The 18,093-nt window shown below is 51.4% G+C and overlaps 5 protein-coding genes across 5 annotated transcripts; 2 read left to right on the top strand and 3 right to left on the bottom strand.

Annotated features, from left to right (window-relative positions):
* Positions 1-2: 2 nt before the first annotated feature.
* BJY04DRAFT_178097 (uncharacterized protein) lies at positions 3-1,818 on the bottom strand. Its single transcript, XM_073709688.1, has 4 exons — positions 1,726-1,818; positions 1,536-1,663; positions 797-1,485; positions 3-737 (listed from the first exon to the last, which is right to left on the bottom strand). The coding sequence occupies exons 2-4, from the start codon at positions 1,607-1,609 to the stop codon at positions 79-81; spliced, it is 1,422 nt and encodes a 473-aa protein (XP_073576469.1). The 5' UTR covers positions 1,610-1,663; positions 1,726-1,818; the 3' UTR covers positions 3-78.
* Positions 1,819-2,091: 273 nt separating this feature from the next.
* BJY04DRAFT_178102 (Hsp70 family protein) lies at positions 2,092-4,861 on the top strand. Its single transcript, XM_073709689.1, has 6 exons — positions 2,092-2,365; positions 2,431-2,603; positions 2,671-2,944; positions 3,014-3,304; positions 3,367-3,827; positions 3,878-4,861. The coding sequence occupies exons 1-6, from the start codon at positions 2,258-2,260 to the stop codon at positions 4,287-4,289; spliced, it is 1,719 nt and encodes a 572-aa protein (XP_073576470.1). The 5' UTR covers positions 2,092-2,257; the 3' UTR covers positions 4,290-4,861.
* A 965-nt stretch (positions 4,862-5,826) lies between these two features.
* Positions 5,827-7,389, bottom strand: sclB (putative C6 transcription factor; the record flags this gene model as incomplete). The annotated part of the gene is made up of 2 exons (XM_073714877.1): positions 5,827-6,795; positions 6,961-7,389. 2 exons carry the CDS (start codon positions 7,387-7,389, stop codon positions 5,827-5,829), a joined length of 1,398 nt encoding a protein of 465 aa, XP_073576471.1.
* Positions 7,390-11,256: 3,867 nt separating this feature from the next.
* BJY04DRAFT_76186 (uncharacterized protein) lies at positions 11,257-12,254 on the top strand. Its single transcript, XM_073721018.1, has one exon. The coding sequence runs from the start codon at positions 11,403-11,405 to the stop codon at positions 11,901-11,903; it is 501 nt and encodes a 166-aa protein (XP_073576472.1). The 5' UTR covers positions 11,257-11,402; the 3' UTR covers positions 11,904-12,254.
* A 2,852-nt stretch (positions 12,255-15,106) lies between these two features.
* BJY04DRAFT_178108 (ATP-dependent RNA helicase DBP10) lies at positions 15,107-18,088 on the bottom strand. The gene has a single exon (XM_073709690.1). It carries the CDS (start codon positions 18,054-18,056, stop codon positions 15,237-15,239), a length of 2,820 nt encoding a protein of 939 aa, XP_073576473.1. The 5' UTR covers positions 18,057-18,088; the 3' UTR covers positions 15,107-15,236.
* Between the last annotated feature and the right edge of the window lie 5 nt (positions 18,089-18,093).

Here is an 18,093-nt window from a genome sequence, read left to right on the forward strand (position 1 = left end):
CATGGAATCAATAATCAGAACTCCTTAGCCGATAATACCACTCATATACATGTGATAAGAACACCTTATCTTACCTACCTACCCCCTCGGCGCAAAGAACCCGAGAATCCCCGCCCCAGGCCTCTGCGCCTGCCTCTGCGCATAATACTGCTGCTGCAACCACCGCTCCAAAGCCCCCAGCACCGTCGGATCCCCCTCGACCTCCTCCTTGCCCTTCTTCGCATTCTCCTTCTTCTTCGCCAAATCCACCACCCGAACAAGCACCTTCGGCCTCGCAAGCACTTTCCCCTCTCCCCAAGAATCAACCTTCAACTTCCGAAACACCAGTTTGGGCGCTAAATCAAACATCCACCGGACCCTATACGCCTCCGGATCCAACTCGCCCACAGAGATCCGTTTCCGAGAATTCAAGTCCACAAAGTCGTAGTTGACTGCGCCCTTTTGGTATGCTGTTGCCGGGTCGATCTGCGGCTGGTCGTGAGCGGGGGACCACTCGAGGGTGAATTCGTCGAGGGAGAGGTGCATTTTGCGGGCGAGTGTGCAGGCGGGCTTGGTGATTGTTTCGTAGAATGATTTGGCGAGACTGTTGGGGTCGGTTTTGGGGGCGAGCACGCGCAGCATCTTGATCATGTCGCAGGTGAGGTCCCACATGCGTTCTTGGGCGTATTCGGCAAAGTTGGGGCGTTCGGAGGCTGCGGTGTAGGTTTCTATGCGCCAGTAGCGGCAGGTTCGGATGTCTGGTTTGTTATATATTAGTTTTGGGTGCGGTGGCAGATAGGAGTGGTGATATGCGTACCTCGTCTGGGCTGGAGAGTCCTCATGCTTCTTTCCAGGGCCGTGACAAACTCCCGTTCGGGCCTTGGGAGAGGACAGTAGAAGTCTTGTGAGAATATTGCGTCGGTCAAAAAGCGAAGAATGGCCGCTTGGATATTGTCCGTGTCAGTTTGCCGAGTATTGAATGCTATCTTGCCCGGATTTGGAATCAGCTCCATCAGCATCTGGATGTCTCGAACTTTCGGCTCGCCGGCAACTTCCATTTCCTCGAGCGAGTCGGCGAGTTTTTGATCGACCCAATCTTCAATTGCGGCGCAGAGACTCTGATATTCCTCAACGGCTTCGGCTTCCGTAAGCGTTTGCAGGCGGGGTTGGAGGCTAAAGAGGAAGTCTTGAGCCTCATGGAGGTCGTGTTGGAGCTCGGTGATTTTTGATCGGAGAAGGTTGTTTTCATGTTCAAGCTCAGCAGGGGTTTTCGGGGCTTGTTGCTGCTCTTTGGCAGTATCGCTGGGCTTGGTGGACTCTATAGGCTGGGTAGGTTGAGTAGGTTCGAGATTCTGTGCGGCGTCAGGTTGTGACTTGGATGTAGCAGCTGGAGTTTGAGCCGAAGCTGGCGCTGCTGCAGCTGGAGCTTGAGCTGGTTCTGAAGCTGAAGGAGCCGGTGCTGTAGCTGCGGCCGCCACTGCAGCTGTACTATCATCCTTCTTAGGTCTTGCGATGGTTCAGCTTTCGTGATAACCGGATGTTGTAGCTATACTCACTTGTCAACCTCCTTTTGTTTCATATGTGTTGCGATCACGCCCTGCTTCTTTTTCAAAACTTGTTGGGGCGCCATTTCGGCAGTCTGTTCGTCTTCAGTCGCCTCGTCCTCATAGAATGAGGTATGAGGCTCGTCATTAACTATTAACATTGTGAACGCAAGTGAGATAAGAAAAAAAGACAACTACTCACACGCGCAGGATAATTTCCGACCGCACCAAATAAGCTCCCCTCTTGAAGGTTCCCCTCGCAGTACCAGTAACACTGAGGGGTAGACACCAGTCGTATCAGATCATACTGCTCACGCACGCCCCCCGGGGCGCGAGGCGCAAGGCAGATTGCCATTTGCCCGGGGCTGGGCTCCTTCACAGCACCAATTAGGGCTAGCTGCAAAGGTGGACACGCCCAAGCCTCCATAATACGAGCACGTCAGCAATTGATTGGGTGTTAGCACAGACACGAGGCTCTGCGATTCAAACAATTCTAGCCGATAGGCAGATAGACTCAATCCTGTGTTACTCTTGGTGGGGTGAGGAGTAGGCTGGGTCGTTTGCCCATGTGGGTTTCGGTCGTCAGATCAGGGAAGCTCGCTGGCGGCTGCGCTGCTTTACCCCATTATAATCAAGCCGAGGAAGAGCAGCACGAGAAATCAACCTGGGTACTTACTTACCTTCTTTCATTTCCAGTCTGATACCCAAGACACCATTTGGTAAAGCCTCGCGACATGGAAAAATCGTTTAACTCGCTCTCTCTGGACGACGACCGTAAACTGGTCATTGGTATTGATTTCGGAACAACATTCACAGGTGTCGCATGGGCTGAAACGAGGCGAGTGAGTTATCCTTTTCCCTTCCCTTTCATTCAATCAACGTCGCTGAACAAGAACGTCTTGTCTAGGCCGATCACATTTCCGTCATCGAATCATGGCCTTCCCACGCCAACACTCAAGAAGGAATTAGCAGCGTCAAAGTGCCCACTGAGCTGCGCTATACAAAGGGTTCTGATGGTGAAAATGTCGAGTGGGGATTCCAGATTCCGGCACTGGTGGATCGATATCAGTGGTTCAAGCTGTACTTCTCCCGCTACCTTTGATGATGGTCCAAGACAAGACTAACGAGTGGTGGTATCGGCTTGTAGTGGTCTCGACGAAAGCAACCCACTAGTCTCAACCAAGAGCTGGGGTGATAAAACTCCCGAGAAACTCGCAGAAGACTATCTCACCGCGCTTTATAAACACATCATATACTCACTCGAGCAAAAGCTCGGCGCTGCGCTGATCCGCACCATACCACTTGAGTTTTCACTCACTGTTCCAGCGATCTGGACTGAGGCAGCTAAAGATAAAACACTTAAAGCCTGTCAGAAGGCCGGACTCAAGGTCAACGAGGCAATTTCCCTTGTGTCAGAGCCGGTGCGTACTCACCTTCTCTCCGCCTTCTAGAGGCTTCCCCTAACATGGTGCTGATTGTGCAATATATAGGAGGCGGCGGCGATTTACGCCCTTCATGGTCTCGACCCGCACGGGCTGAAAGCCGGAGACAGCCTTGTCCTCTGCGATGCTGGTGGTGGCACAGTTGATTTGATTTCCTACACCATCACAGCATTGACCCCAATCCTGCAAGTGAAGGAAGTGACAACTGGATCAGGCGGGCCATGCGGTTCGACCTTCTTGAACCGTCGATTCGCCGATTTCCTCACGCGTAAGCTGGGCCGAGAGGATGGGTGGGATGACGAGGTTCTGCAGGAAGCTATGGAGCGGTTTGACTCAGTCGTAAGCTCGCCCTTGAATTCTGTCGTTGGCATCAAGGGAATGCTAATAGTTTGGCTTCATAGACCAAAAAACAATATTCACCCACAATTGACGGCAACCAGGGCTATGTGATTCCAGTTCCTGGTCTGTCGAACAATGCCCAGCTGGGTGTCCGACGCGGAAAGATTACAGTGACACCGGAGGAAATGCATTTCATCTTCGAGCCAGTGATTCTCAAGGTGATCAAATATGTGCAGGACCAGATCGCTGCCTGTCAAGGTACTGAGATCCGAGCTGTGCTTCTAGTCGGTGGGTTCGGCCAGAACAGCTATCTCAAGGAGCGACTCCGAGATGCATTGAAGAGCGTCGAAGTCTTGCAGCCACCTAACGCATGGACGGCCGTTGTTCGTGGTGCCGTCATGATGGGACTTTCAAGGACTAAAGCGCTCAGCACGGTGAATGTGGTATCGAGGAAGGCGAGAAAGCACTATGGTGTGGAGTTGCACACGCCGTTCAACTTTGATAAGCACGACTCAGCCAAGAAGTAGGTTCCCTCAACGCTGTTGAAGGTAGATGATGCTAACTAGTCCTCAGATACTGGTGCACTAGACATAGCCAATACCGTGTATATGCAATGTTCTGGTTTGTGACCAAAGGCTCTACCATCGAGGAACACAAGGCAATTCCTATCGACTTCCACCAGGACTTCTTGGTCAGCAAAGGCAAGCCACGAATGCTATATATCGACGTTCTGGCGAATGCGGAAGACGATGAGTCTCCTGTCCATAAGGGGCCCGGTACGAAGGCTCTTGTTACACTGAAGGCCAATCTTTCGGATATACCCCAAACAGATCTAGACAAAACGATACGGCGACGCCGAGACGGACATGATTATTATGATATTGACGGTGTGATCGAGGCAACTTATTCCTCTGCAGAGACAAGGTATGTCCTGTTCTGTCAGGGAAAGAGGTATGACTCGGTATCTGCAGAGTATGCGTACTAGTTTTGGGTTCTTCAATATTGCATCTAGCCTTGGTTTATTTTCTGTTAGAGAGATTAGGGAAATACCAGAAATTGCTCATCCCTTACTTGTTTCGCTCAGAACTCCGTGGCATGCAGGGCAGATGTCATGCTTCATCTGTGGAAAGTGTTTTCTTGTTCGGAGATCAATGAGACACTTGATAGAACGTTCTTCGCACCCGTAAGTCGAGGGACGTTTCTGAGTATGTACTCTTCTCGCGACTCGCATAAATTAGGGCTTTATGGGTCCAAGACGCCGATCCCTGGCTGTTGGTGGCCTGACTGATAGGCCCGTGGCTCAAGCGAGCCATGGGAACTCGCAGCCCCGATCTCCATGTTTGTTTGAAGTTAAACCCCCTGGCCCACATGCGGGTATTTGAATGTGGTTCTGGGCCCTGGCCAGATTATCTCGCAGAAGCTTGTTCGTCGAATGAGGTCGGTGCCGAGCTTAGGCATGCCGAGGAACCGTTTTGGGCAAGGTTCTCAGGATCTTCGCACTTGCGCAGATGAGGTACGAGGAGGGTCACTAGTGGCTCGCCACTGTGTGTTATAGTGCAGTTTGACTATTTTATTTCTTTTCTCGTCAAAGTGTGCGTGCCCAGCGAGATAAACTAGGAGTGTCGCTCGCGATTAGTTCGCACGTGTCTTTTTCAGTCTACCAGCGGTGAGGTGACGTACTGACTTGGTTTTGAGCATTGTCCACGTTACTGAAAAGGGCTCTATAAGCAGCAGGCTTGGAAACCGAAGTAGAGCCCCTTGTGGATTAAGGACCAAGGCACTGGTTGTGATGGGGCGGAAAGTTCGAAAGGTCTTCGAAGACGAAGGGGGAGGAAGAACAAAGCGGGAGGAGGCACAACCTAAGATTAAGAATATTAACATGAATAGATACGTTCACTGAACTGGTTCGCTTCGCATATGGTCACGAATTGTACAATAGATCATGAACATTCAATTGCACAGACAGATGATTCCAAAATAGTACTAAGTGTATATATATCATTGAGGACAGCCAATAAGACACGAAAAGATTCCCGATCCAATTCTCAATACAAGCAAACATGCTATCCAGAAAATGAAATGATAGTACATTTCCATCCTGTTATATAAAACCAACGCTGTCTAAGCTGGTGAAAACAAACCTCAAGCCCTGTGAGGTGATCTTCGGTAATACAACACGCCATGCAATGAGTGAACAGCCATCAGAACCGAGAGTCCAACGCCCATGCAATCTCCCATATGGACACTAGATAAGCCAAAAACAAAGGAAATAAGTAAGAGATAGCAGTGGACAGTATTATACAGTCGTATAAATGAGGCGCAAGCTGATCTCCTGCTGACCTGTCAGAGAGTAGTATATCGTTCGGATAGAGTAACATAACAAAGGAAATATACATGAAGATCGTCAGTCGTTGTAGACCCTGCTACAAACGTGATTATTGATGCAAAATCCCAAGGTCATTCTGAGGATTCAAGGGTAAGGAAGCGTCGCCTGACATATCCTAGGTAAGCAACAGTGACTTCTAGTCGTTGACCATATCATCGAGGGCCATTTTCCGGCGCTTTGTAGGCCGCGAAGCCTCTCCATCGTCGGTCTCTTGCTCACGTTGCTCATCATAAGCAATAGTACTGGGTTTATGTTGTGATTGCCTCTCGGTAGGAGAAACCACACCAAGTTGGCTCATATATCCCACGTCTGGGCCAGCTTGGCGGAGCTGACCTTGCGGAGATATTGGCTCAGCATATCCAACTTGGAGGTAATGAGGTTCTTGTGGCTGCTGCTGTAGAGGAGACCACCCTGTCGCGTACGGATCGCTTGGTTGGGGCTGCGGATTAACCACAGGCGATGAATATATCGGAGGGAGTCTAACAGGAGACCCGGCAAAACCCTCGCGTGGGTCTCTTGGTGCCGATCCTTCACCAACGGGCACCCGGCTCATCATCCGGGGATTCTCCAGATACGGCGATATTGGAACACCATATTGTTGATGGTATTGTGGAGGCGATGGAGTGAGATGTGATCCGGGGTTTGGGTAAGCTGAAATCGGACGTCCAACACTTGCAGGCAACCGTCCAGCTGCCAGAGTTGCGTTATATCCGACAGGTACTGGAGCGTAGCCTGGTGGTGATACAGCAGTCAAAGACTGCGTCGAACCGGATGACGAAAATCGACGATGGCCAATTCCTCTCTGGGTCACTAGTGACGGGTCTATGGCATGCGGATATACTACCCCCGCCCACCTCTGCGGCTGCCCAGGAGCTAAGCGTACGCCCATTGCTCCGGCCTGAGTGCCATGTATCTGTTGGAGGTCTGTCATAGGGCGGAGCTCGCGTGACGAGGTCGCACGGTGCATGGAACGTCGCTGTTGAGATCCTAGATCCCCCGGTGCACCACTGTTATCTATCTGCGCCGAGTATGTCCGGAGAGAACCCTCTTCCGCCTTCAAAGGTGGCCGACCCCGTTTTTTGTGCGTAACGTCAACGCACGAAGCCTAATGGGTGTTAGAATCTGCCATACATACTTGCAATATTCAGTCTGATCGAGCGGACTAGCAGGTCTCGCGGTGATGCAGGGAAATTACCTCTTTTCCAGATAACACACATCTTCGACACGGTCTAGCTGAATCGCAGCCCAGGTGTTTCTTCTTGCAGTTTACACATGCCGACGCGACGTGCGCTTTTGTGCGTCGGGTAGTCTTTTGCGGTAATACTCGAGACGCTGGCCCAGCTGCTGTAGGCTGAAACGTGGGCTGTGGATAGGCCGCTGTTGATAGTTGAGACGAAGGCTGCCCTGTAAATGCTGGAGGTAATCGAGAGGATAAAAACGTGTCGCTGAATGCGAGCGGTTGTCGTAATGTCTCATCTCCTGGTGCGGTAACTACCCGCTGCAGCCCCGGCTCATGACTGCTGGTAGCACTTGGCGATGCGATGGGGATTGCTGAGCCTAGAGCAGCTGCTGTTGCTGTGACGGCCTCAGCCTTAGTGGCTGTGACAGCTGCCACAGGTTTTGGCAGTTCTGGACGCCCAAGACGTCTGACCTTTCCCAGTGTCTCCAGCGGGTCTCCTGCTGGGACCGAGCCAGACATAGGGCAGGGAAGGGGGAGATCCCGTGGTGTGGACCGTCGAGCATTTGAAGTTCGTGGATTGTTCAAAGAATGCCTATCGGAGCCTGTGAATTGAAGACGTCCAAACTCTGGGGCCACAAAGGAAGGAGGGAGGACGAGTGATTGCATCTGGTAAATGTTCGTTGCTCTTCTGCGGTCCTTGCTGTCCAGGACGAGGCATTCACAGCTATGCAAGGTTGAAGTCTAACTTGTAGCTCAGAAGCATGTCTAGAGACGGATCGGTGCCCTGTTGTACCCTCTGTTGCGGTGTGCTGCTCAGTTGACAGTCATGATGAGGCCCGCAGGCTTGCCGTATGAGGACCACCGAAGAGCTTATAATCAGTCAGCAACGATTCATTATCGGAGGAGTCATAAACTAGGATGGGCCGATCAGCAGCGGATAGCCAGATCGTGACGGCAGGGTTCCATGGCTTCGATGGTCGCCGGCCTGGGACGATTTATTGCAGCATGGTGGGCGATCACTGGAGACAGGGCAAGGAAAAAACAAATAATGGGAGGAAGCGCATGTACGTATCTTACCCAACAGAAAATCGAAGACCGTATTTTTCTTCCTGCGCTCCTTCCCTCTGAACTATTCTTTTCTTGATTCCTTGTTCTTTTTCTGGGGGGACAAAAATCCCCGACTGGTAAAGGAGAAGAAACGGTGAAGTATACGGAAAGTGAGGCGTCACGTAAAACCCCCTGGTGGGTTCGCACAGCTATAAATTCTCCCAACGGAAAAGAAAGGCCACGGCCCGTAGTACTCGAGGGTGATCTGTAGAAGTTCGAGAGCCAGTTTAAGAGAGGATAATAGGAGATTTTTCTCTCTAGCGTTGTCTATCCGGGCGGTGGTAGGATGAGGGCTTTTTGGGCTCGGACGCAAGTCGCAATGCGAAAGAATCCGAAGTCAAATGAAATCAAGGGCCAAAAAATCAGGGAATTCAAGAAATCAATGGGCCAAGAGGCGCTTATTCTCCCGTTTCTGTTGTACACCAGCTGCAAGCCTGAGGAGGCTAGCGAGGGGAGGAGGGATGGCACAAGAGGAGAGAGAGTAGGAAAGCTACTCAGACTGTGTTAGTGTCGCTGTAGGCTGCAGGTTCTGGTAAGGCTTAAGCATACTCTGTACTTCCTTTTTGCAGGATCCACCACTTAAATGGAAAGAAAGACAATGGGAACAGGTGGGAGGTGGATAAATGGATGGCCAGTGCGACGGTGACTGGACTATGTGTTTAGCAGCCGATAGAATTGATCTCCATTGCGTCGATCTTGATGGGGTAATTGCGAGAGCAATTCGGTTGAGGTCTTGAGGAGAGTAAAACCGGAGAAAGAAATAGTTCCAATCCCCAGGGAGGAGAAAAAGCAAGAAAGGACGCTCAAACGCGAAGAAATAAAATTTGTGAGGAACTGACAGGAGCAAAGGGAGCTAGAGCGAGGTGATGGGATGGATGGATGGGTGATGAAGCTCCCAAAACGGTCTCAGGACCCCAGGTGGAATAAGCTGGATGTGGCATGTGGTCATTTATCCCTATTTACAGCACCATAATTCCTCTTATTCCTGACTAACTTAGTCTGATCCTTCTCGACCGTGTACAATCATAGGTACAACACCCTTCACCAAGTCGAAGAGTGCGCTGGGCTAGAGGATGGAGGTACAGAGTACGTACAGTTCAGGAGCTGTCAGCGAACCCTCTCTCCCAAAAGAGTTATACAAAAAAGTAGACTATGTCCGGGAGGGGAAAAGGGAAAGAAAATGGCACGAAAAGAGGGGGAATCCACCCTATTTTTTATGCACATCTTTGGATCTTCTCTACTATCATTCGACAGATGCACGCCAGGATCGACGCCGGCGGAGCATCGCCAGTGCCAATAGTCTCCTTAGTCCTCTTGACTCTGTTCGGTAAAACGACGTCCTTCCCGGTCAAGCTTGTCTCGATCACTACTTACTTATAATAATATAACGGACTAATAATTGTTCCTAATTGACGGAGGGGAATAAAAAGAAACGATGAACGAATAATAAAAGAAGACCATCCATGGCCCAAGCGACTGGAAATCCACTGGAGGGGCTTGCCATGCTTTGCTCGTTCAATCAGTTAGCGAACACTCGACAGCGATCCTCCTCACAGTTGTTAATGTTAGCTAGGTGAGCCTTGGTCAGTGCTCAATAATATTACTCCTCTAGAAAGTTGTACACTTAGGTTCGTTGTAAGGGAAGACTTCCCAAGTTAGACAACATGAAATCCGAACGGAGTCGGTCGCTTTCGGTTCACCACTCTTTGTGCCTAATTATTGAGCAACAAATCGGCCCAATGACTTTCGGATGCCCTGAGCTTTCTCTCCTCTCGAGCGCTTGCTCTGTCATCCGAGCATGCGCGGAGACTCGTCGAGAAGAAGAACCCCTTCCAAGGCAACCTCATCGCGCTTCACCAAACATACTCAAGGGAAAAGGAAAAAGAAACTATCCAAAGGCATAATATCATGAGAGGACGGCCCCGTCATCGAAAGTATCATCGTCTTCAGTGACATCAACATGCTTGTGGCCCTCATCCCTTGTTTAAGACTGCTATCACTAAGAGCACGTTTCATTCTTGTCTTCAAAGTAACTTCACAACCTCACCTGCCATTGCTTCACCCAGTCAAGCACGTCGTTTAGCTTCAATTCACTGTAACCATCAGAAGACAGCGTAGGCTTTAACCGGTGAGAACTGGGTGCTTGAGGAGTGTGCCAGCTCAGCTGGCACTCGACTATTTGGAATGGTAGGCAGCATTTCTCCGCAATGGCCCTGGACCCATGCATTTCATAGACTCACCCCACCCATACGCTTCACCTGGACAGTGCACTGATGGACACGGTGAGCACTGAGCGCAGAACGTGCGGTTGCTGGTCAAGCCGCTTGGCGATGAGCAAGGCAATTGAACTAGCTTGCAAAATCTGGAAACTTCTACTGGAGACAGACGATATATTGTCTTGATTCTCTTGACTTTTCGGCCGCGGCCGACGATCATCGCCGTAGAGCTGTCAACCTACCCGCAAAGCTTCAGGCGGATTCCAGTTCCGCAAGGTTGCGGCAAGGAGCCTTTTCCGGAGCAATGCTCCGCAGTGACAGCATAACGACACAAAGTTAAGCAGATGGCCGACAACAGAGGATTGTTATCTTCAAGCGTCGCTGCTGCAGCTGCGGCCTGGTGGAATGAGCATAAGTCAAGCTTAATCACCTGAGCACCGGATGATTTGCCAGGGCCAGCTCCGGCATGGCAAAGAGTAAGAAATATTCCGTCACTCCCGTGCGATAGCCTAGCTAAAACGCAACTCTACTGACTCTTATCCGATGTTGATGGGGAAAATGACGAAATAGTACGGATATATACTGTAGAGCCGTTTTACGGAGAAAGTAGCTGCCTTAGTGTGCCGCCTGAGAAACGGTCTTCCCATCCACCATGGCTCGCAGAAGCCGGAAAATCATCGCAACGGTAATCAGCCACTGCAGTGTCTCCTGCGGATGGAGCGGCGCAGCTTATCATGAATGAATTTCAGCTTGTCAGTGTCAGACGAGCCCAGAATCAGATGAGGACCCAAACGGATCTGCGCCCTGCGGGCACCTCGGGGATTTCTCACGATGCATGTGAGCTCTGCAATTGGTCCTTTCCTGACAAACAAAGCCAATTGAAGTCTCGGACGAGGCAAATAAAAGATGTTATTTGAATCAGAATATCCACGGGGCCAATCGCTAGCGCCCCTCGACACGACACGACAACAGTTTCCCACGCAGCCGACCTGTCATCTAGCCTATCATCGATGGGACTAGAAGGAAATCACACGGATTGTGAACGATTGAGGACTTCATTCTCGTGTGACGTGCGGCACGCGGGGGCAATAGCAAGGGGGTTGCCAGGATGAGGGTTAAAGGATCTTGTTGCAGTCCCAGATTGATGAGACCTTTTCACGAAAAGGGTTCCGATTCCCGAAAGACTCAAGAACTTAGTGATCTGGCCAGATGAGACTGGTTTCTGAACAGCGATGTGCGAAGGATGACAAGCGGTTCATGCACTTTAAAGATGGGGCCGAACGCCAACATGAGGATCTACCAGCTAGGGGTCCGACAAGTGTCAATAGCGCAGTTCACCGAGCGTGTGCTCTAACCAGAACAGGTAAAGAGGCGGGTGGATGGCGGACGGTGGTAGGGTTGATTCTGGAGACGGCATGGGCCGAGGTCAGTGACAGTGACGACGCTGCAGAGGGCGCGCCGAAGGATGTGATCGCAGGGATTCTGGAGCGAGCTCAATTCGAGGTCCCTGCGAGACCATATGGAAGTCAGTCGGAATCCAGTCACCGGACCAACAAGGGCAGCTGCTGTGTGACCCAGGCATCTGGATCTGCGCTGCTACCTCAAGTCAAACGATTCGCAACTTGTAGACTGATGCCTACAGCAACTGGAACAGGAATAACTAAAGGCCATGAAATGGGACCGTTTCGTCGAAGGATTGATTATACGTAGTTGCAGACGGGAAAGAGCTTTGGCAGCAGTTTGCGGGATGGGGGGAGCTCATCCAGTTTCTTCAGCGTTTTCCACAAGGGGTTTAGCTGGTCCCGTGCAGTGCCTCGGTTGGGCAACGATTGACAAGACTATCAGACAGCCTCACAACAAACCACCCATCTTTCACTCCATCAGTCCCGCTTCAGCCCTTCTCATCGCTTGTGGTCCGCGAGTCCGGATGTTTTGGGGGGCCACCTTTCTTTTTCTGCAGTTCATCCTGGCTTGCTGACCCCGTCCCACCATCCAGCCCATCAGCCCATTCATGCTAGCTTGTCCCCTGAATGTCAACCAGACAGAAATCCCAGGTGAGTGTCTGAGATGCCACAAAATACTACGAAATTTGCCGTTCCTGCCGCATTATTGCTTTCTTGACTGACATGGAGCCGTCCGTTCGGTAGCACATCCGTGAATCCTTCCGACGCCATGAGCCAGGAAGAAATTTCCCGAACAACCTTACCCAGTAGGCTCCACGGTGCGCACCAATGCTTCTCACGTCATGTGCGTGATGCTGAGCATTGTGTGTTCTAAACCAGACATAGGCGGTCGTAGAGCTGTGAGCCGTATTCCTTGAACAGCCACGGCCCCTCTAGATACCGGTTCATGAATTCCTTCCACAGGTTTCGACGCAGGTCGGACTCGCCGTTATTGTGCAACGCTGCAACACTCTGTGTTCATATCGGTTGACCCCCAGAGACACTGTGAGAGCAGCTTGGTTCGTCACTTCGTCACTCAAGGGACCATCGATCATGCCAGCATCGGTGCTGCACAGCGTCCTAGAAGCTACCTAGCAATCAAATCTAATAAAAGCAGGACTTTGGTAGAAGGAAGCCATGGTTGAACCAGTCGTGTGCCAGACATCAAATGAACACAAGCGTTACCGAGGGCTTTGTTAAGAGCGCAACCAGCAAAGCTTCCTGCTCCCCTCATCGCTGCACTTCGGCTATCTGAGCCAAGCGTTCAAGCTAGGTGGCGTCGTGGCGCTTCGCATATGAAGTGTCAGATAATCAGGTCCGATGTCCACCCGAGATTTTTAGGAGCCAACCATCTGTGGCATCTGCCGACCTCGACTCTATGGTTTCGCATGATAAACGTTCCGAAATACTCTTCGAAATTTGCTGCGGGGGCGCAGGCCATAGGCTACGCATAATTGAGCATCTAACGAGCGGATCAATACTTGAGTGAGGACATTACGCAAAAATTGACAGCAACCTATAGTCACGGTCAAGATGCATCGCTCTCAATACCCTAACAACTTCACGAAGAGAATTAGTTGGCCCATAACGTCTTTCGCAGTCTGTGCAACCATGCCAGAATCTTCAACCATTCCCGTGTTGCAACTTGCCACTTTGCTCAGAGCAGACGCGCGGCGCACATTGCTAACCTGCGCTCGTGGCAGCTGCTGAGCGCGTCCCGTCTATCTTGTTGCATACGGTCAGACGGCGTATGCGAGGGGGCTGAAAACATGAATATATTCTATCGGTGTGGGTTGAAGGGGGAATATGGCTTACCACGTACAGCGACTCATTGAGTTGTGGCAAGATCTCGGCCGGTTTTGCTGCATCCGGGTGAAATTCGGCCCTCAGTTCAGAAATAGATTGGTCATGCTCAACAGGTTTCTGAGATTTGTTCCGACCTTGAACATGGTACAGCCATGCCCTGCGTGGTTGAAGGTTCAGTAGGAGGAGTCGGTGAAGAGGTGACAAGTACCAGACTTCTGACTGAAGCATATCACAACATCCACCGGTCTTTACTATCAAGAACGTAGTAAGTACCTACATCCTTGATTGACAATACTTGATTTTTGCAAACTTTTCCACAAAATGTGTAATATGCATCAATGGCCAGATACGGCTCGCCACGTAAATCTCCAGGGCTACTGTATCGACCATTGCCTTCACGATTGACGGGGCTCGGAAATTGAGCCGGTGCTACGCATCAAATTGCTACTCATAACGACCTCTAAAAGCTCCTCGTGGGACACTATCGACCTCGAGACGTACCTGGTCCGCATCGCATGTGGCTTACCAAGCCAACTCCTGACAAAAGACTACTACTTGGGCGAGGCATTTCCGAACCATGGACTCATATTCTAAGTGGCTTCGAAGGTTTACGTTCATTGTCACAGACTCTGATAATGGGAAATGTCTCACACTCTAAAAGCCTTGGGGGGTTTCGCTTGATGCTATAGGTCTACGGCGTCGCGAGTTACGAACCGGCCCAGAGCCTAAACAGGGTCCATGTGGTACCTCAAAAACAATAACATGGATCTTGCCGATGCTGAACTCATGCAACCTGATCCATTCTGACCCATACCGAGCATGAGACTCGATCAACACCGAGTGCGTAATGATTTTTGATGAGGCTCTTCCGTTCAGGCACTCGTGGCGTACCATCAGTCACAAGCGCACTTGAACTATAGTAGACATTTGAGGACAGCGTTTTTATATCTACAACTACATTTTTCGGAGCATCTGGTGATACGAGTAGCACCCCCTAGGCTATTCCTGGCAGCATGGCCAAACAATAAAACTTCAGCTTCATAAAGCAACTTTCTCCTTCCTTCAACCTCTGTCTATAATTCTCCTGTCTCAGTCCACTCCGGTATCTCCACGCATACCACCGCTCGGGATTCGATTATTGCCTGATGTGACTCGGAAAGTCGGATGTGATATGTCTTTTATTGGAATCAATATCCTTACCGACCCCCCTTCATTGGATAAGTGGCTATTTAAGGGCCAGTATTGACACTAACCTTGCGGGAGACTTACTCCGCATAGCTACTCAGACACTACACCGTCTCGGCTAACTCGATGGGCAAACCGGTTGGGATTCCCAAACTAGACTTGCTTTTTCCCCTCCGTTTCAATCTCATCGTTTCGAGCTGAGATCTTCCCAACAAGTCGTGAGTCGGACTCGGTCATACAGCCGAAACTGGGGGCGTTCGGAAGGGGCTTTGTGCTAATTGGGGGCTCGGTGTGTTGTTGCGTCTGGGGCTGTTTGAACTTTGTTCAGCTGGTTTATGCTGAGGGGTCCAGGTGGGTGTGTAACTTGGCTTGTCTAGCTGGTTGTGTTTGCGAGGACCAGAGTATTGGGTCAGTTCATGGTGTTGGTAGTAGTAGTTTGCGATGAGTTTGCAGTTGTCGCTTCTATGGCGATTGTACATGCCTACACCTCCATCAGGAAGAAGCCCAGACCAAGGGTATCTCAGTAAATTGGCAGCTATCGGTATTGACATATACACACAACAGCGGGGTAATAAACAAAAAGTAACAACTAGCCACGGATGTTGCGTGACTACTTCTTCCGCGACGGCCTAGCATTCTTCTCCCTCCTCTTCTGCTTCAACTTTCTGGCCTTCCGAATATCATCCGTGCCACGAATCTCGCTCTTACCACTCCCCGCCATTCCACCAACCTTACCCGCAGCCCTCTCCCTTGCCGCCTCGCCCTTCTTCTTCATCTTTTCGTAATCCGCTCTCATCGGATCCGCAGCCTTAGGCGCCCGCTCCCCGCGATGCCTAAACCTGCGCCCGCCATCATACCCACCAGCAAAATGTCCACCTGAAAGCTCCGGGGCTTCCATCTCGCCAACTCGGGGTAACCCACCGACCCTCTTCCCCTTCTTCCATGCGTCGAACCTTCCGCTCCGGAAACTGGCCGCGATCTTTGCGCCGGACTCACCCTTCACCAGTCTTGTGCCCTTTGAGCCATCCTCGTCGTTAGCGCGTGCGACGTATTTCTTATGCCGCTTGTCCCAGCGCATCATCGTGCGGGGCTCGCCGAATCCGCGCCCGCCTTCGTCGGTTTGAAGGTCCATTGTTGCGGAGCGTGTGGCCGAGGCGAAGTTTGTGTTTGTGCCGGAGTGCACGCCGTACCCGCGGTCTTCGGCGAGGTTCGTGGCGGTTGGGGTGTAGGACATGAAGTACTCGGGGTTTTGGAAGCTTGATGTAGAGGCGGGGTCGGATTTGTTGGATTTTGAGTTGGAGGGGTTGTTGTAGGAGGAGAATGTGACTTCGAGGTCGGATTCGGAGGCTAGCGACATGTTGTCTGCGGGGAGGGTGTCTTCTGCGTCTGAGAAAGCGCCGTCGTCGTCGGCTCCATCGACCCCGTTTGTGGTAGGTGTGAATTTGTCGTCCTCGTCGGCAGCTTCGGCGAGTTCTTCAGCTTGGGCGCGGAGTTTCTTCTTGTTGTCGAGTTTAGTCCGGACCTTGCGGATCGAGTCCAGGGCTTCGTCAGCGTCGTTGCTCTGTTTGTTACCCTTGCCGCCGCGGCGGTTCTGGACTTCGAAGATTGTCTCCTGTGGTCGGTACCCGCCGATGCGGGCAAGCATTTTCTCGCGCTCAGCTTCCATTTGGCTGGCGTCGTCTTGGAAGAGAGGGTGGATGGTTGTCCAGCTGTCGGAGGAGACGACTTCCTTTGCGCGCTTGGCGCTCTCGGGGGCGGCGGCGTTACGGGTGCGTAGGTAGAGCTTTTCACCCTTCGTAGCGACAGTCCGCTGGCCATAGATGTCCGTGTCGTCCTCTAGGACCTTCGTGACCCATTCGCAGTTTGTTGAGAGGCCGTCGCGAGGGAGACTACCAACTGCGATGTCTTCCGCGAAGTTGACTTGGCTGCCCGAGTCGCGGCCGAGAACGAGCTTGCGGCCAAGGAAGAGTTGTAGATCGAGGAGATAGGGGGCATCAGCGTCACGGACGAGACTGTAACTCCAACCTGTTTTTCCGGCACGGGCTGTTCGACCGACTCGATGAACAAAGATCTTAGGCTGAGATGGGAAATCGTAGTTGATGACGTTAGCCAGAATGGGAATATCGATACCTCTGGCTGCCACGTCAGTCACGACAAGGATGTTCGCGACACCAGTTCTGAAGTTTTGAACCTGCATCTTTCGGGCAGTCTGGTCAAGAGCTCCGTAGACGTATGAAACAGCGAAACCAGCTTCGCGGAGAAGCGAGTATAGATAATCAACGTGATGTTTCGTAGCTGCGAAGACGATTGTCGAATGCTTCGTCGGTGACTCTTTGAAATTGATGGACTTTTCCATATCTCGCTTGCGCTTCCTGTTCTTCGCATCATCGGAACCTCCTTCCTTGAACCTCTTCGATGCTTCCGTCGGTCCTGTGGGCATCTTGATGACTTCGTGTAGAATATAAAGCAAAGCACCCTCCTTCTCCGCGGACTTGATAGAGAAGAACGCATTCTGAAGATCAGGAGAGATCTTACTCTCTGTGTCCAAGCGAATGAGAGTAGGGTCCTGCAAACCGGCCCTCGCAAACTCCACCAGCGACTTGGGCAATGTCGCAGAGAATAGCAGCGTCTGCCTCGTAGAGGGAAGACCATGCAGAATTTCCGTCAACTGAGCCGCGAAACCCATCTCGAACAACCGATCGGCTTCATCGAAGACGACATACCGAATACTCGACAGATCCAAGTTCATCTCAACCTTCAGGTGCAGAAATCGACCGGGCGTCGCAATAACAATATCCGGGTTGCCCGCCATCATGCTGAACTGCTCCTCCAAACTATCACCACCAACCAGCAGCACAGCCTTGAGATCCGTGCCTTTTCCCAGCTCCTTGACTACCTTTAGTGTCTGCAGCGCCAACTCTCGAGAAGGCGACATAATCAAACCCCTAGCACCAAACTTCGTACTATGTGACCTCAGCTTCTCAATCATGGGAATCACGAATGCAGCCGTCTTTCCGGATCCTGTCCGCGCCATACCCACGACATCCTGGTCTTCCATGATAACCGGTATGGTCTTTCTCTGAATGGGCGTCGGAACCGAGAATCCCTTTCGTGTAATCGCCTTTAGCAAATTCGCATTCAATCCCATAGCCTGGAAGCCACCGCCCTTCTTCACCGTGCGACCCTTGAGGTTCGCAGCCTTCCGGTTTGCGGACGTCTGTCGCTCCGCAATAAAAGCCTCGTCATCTTCGTCCGAGCCGCCCGCGTCTCCGAGGAAATCGAGGTTAAGGTTCTGAGATACCGGCGCCTTGCGCTTGGGTGGTTTCGTCTGGTCGACATCGGTGTCGGAGCCGCTATCATTCTGAAAGAGCGCTCCGGTAATGTCAAATTCGTTCTCCGAAAGGGCCGGAGAGGCCGCGCGAGGGGCCATCTTAGGACTTTTTTTAAGAAAAAAGATCGTACTGATC

The sequence above is a fragment of the Aspergillus karnatakaensis genome, assembly GCF_047715665.1.
Source record: "Aspergillus karnatakaensis strain CBS 102800 unplaced genomic scaffold BJY04scaffold_3, whole genome shotgun sequence".
NCBI classification, from domain to species: domain Eukaryota; kingdom Fungi; phylum Ascomycota; class Eurotiomycetes; order Eurotiales; family Aspergillaceae; genus Aspergillus; species Aspergillus karnatakaensis.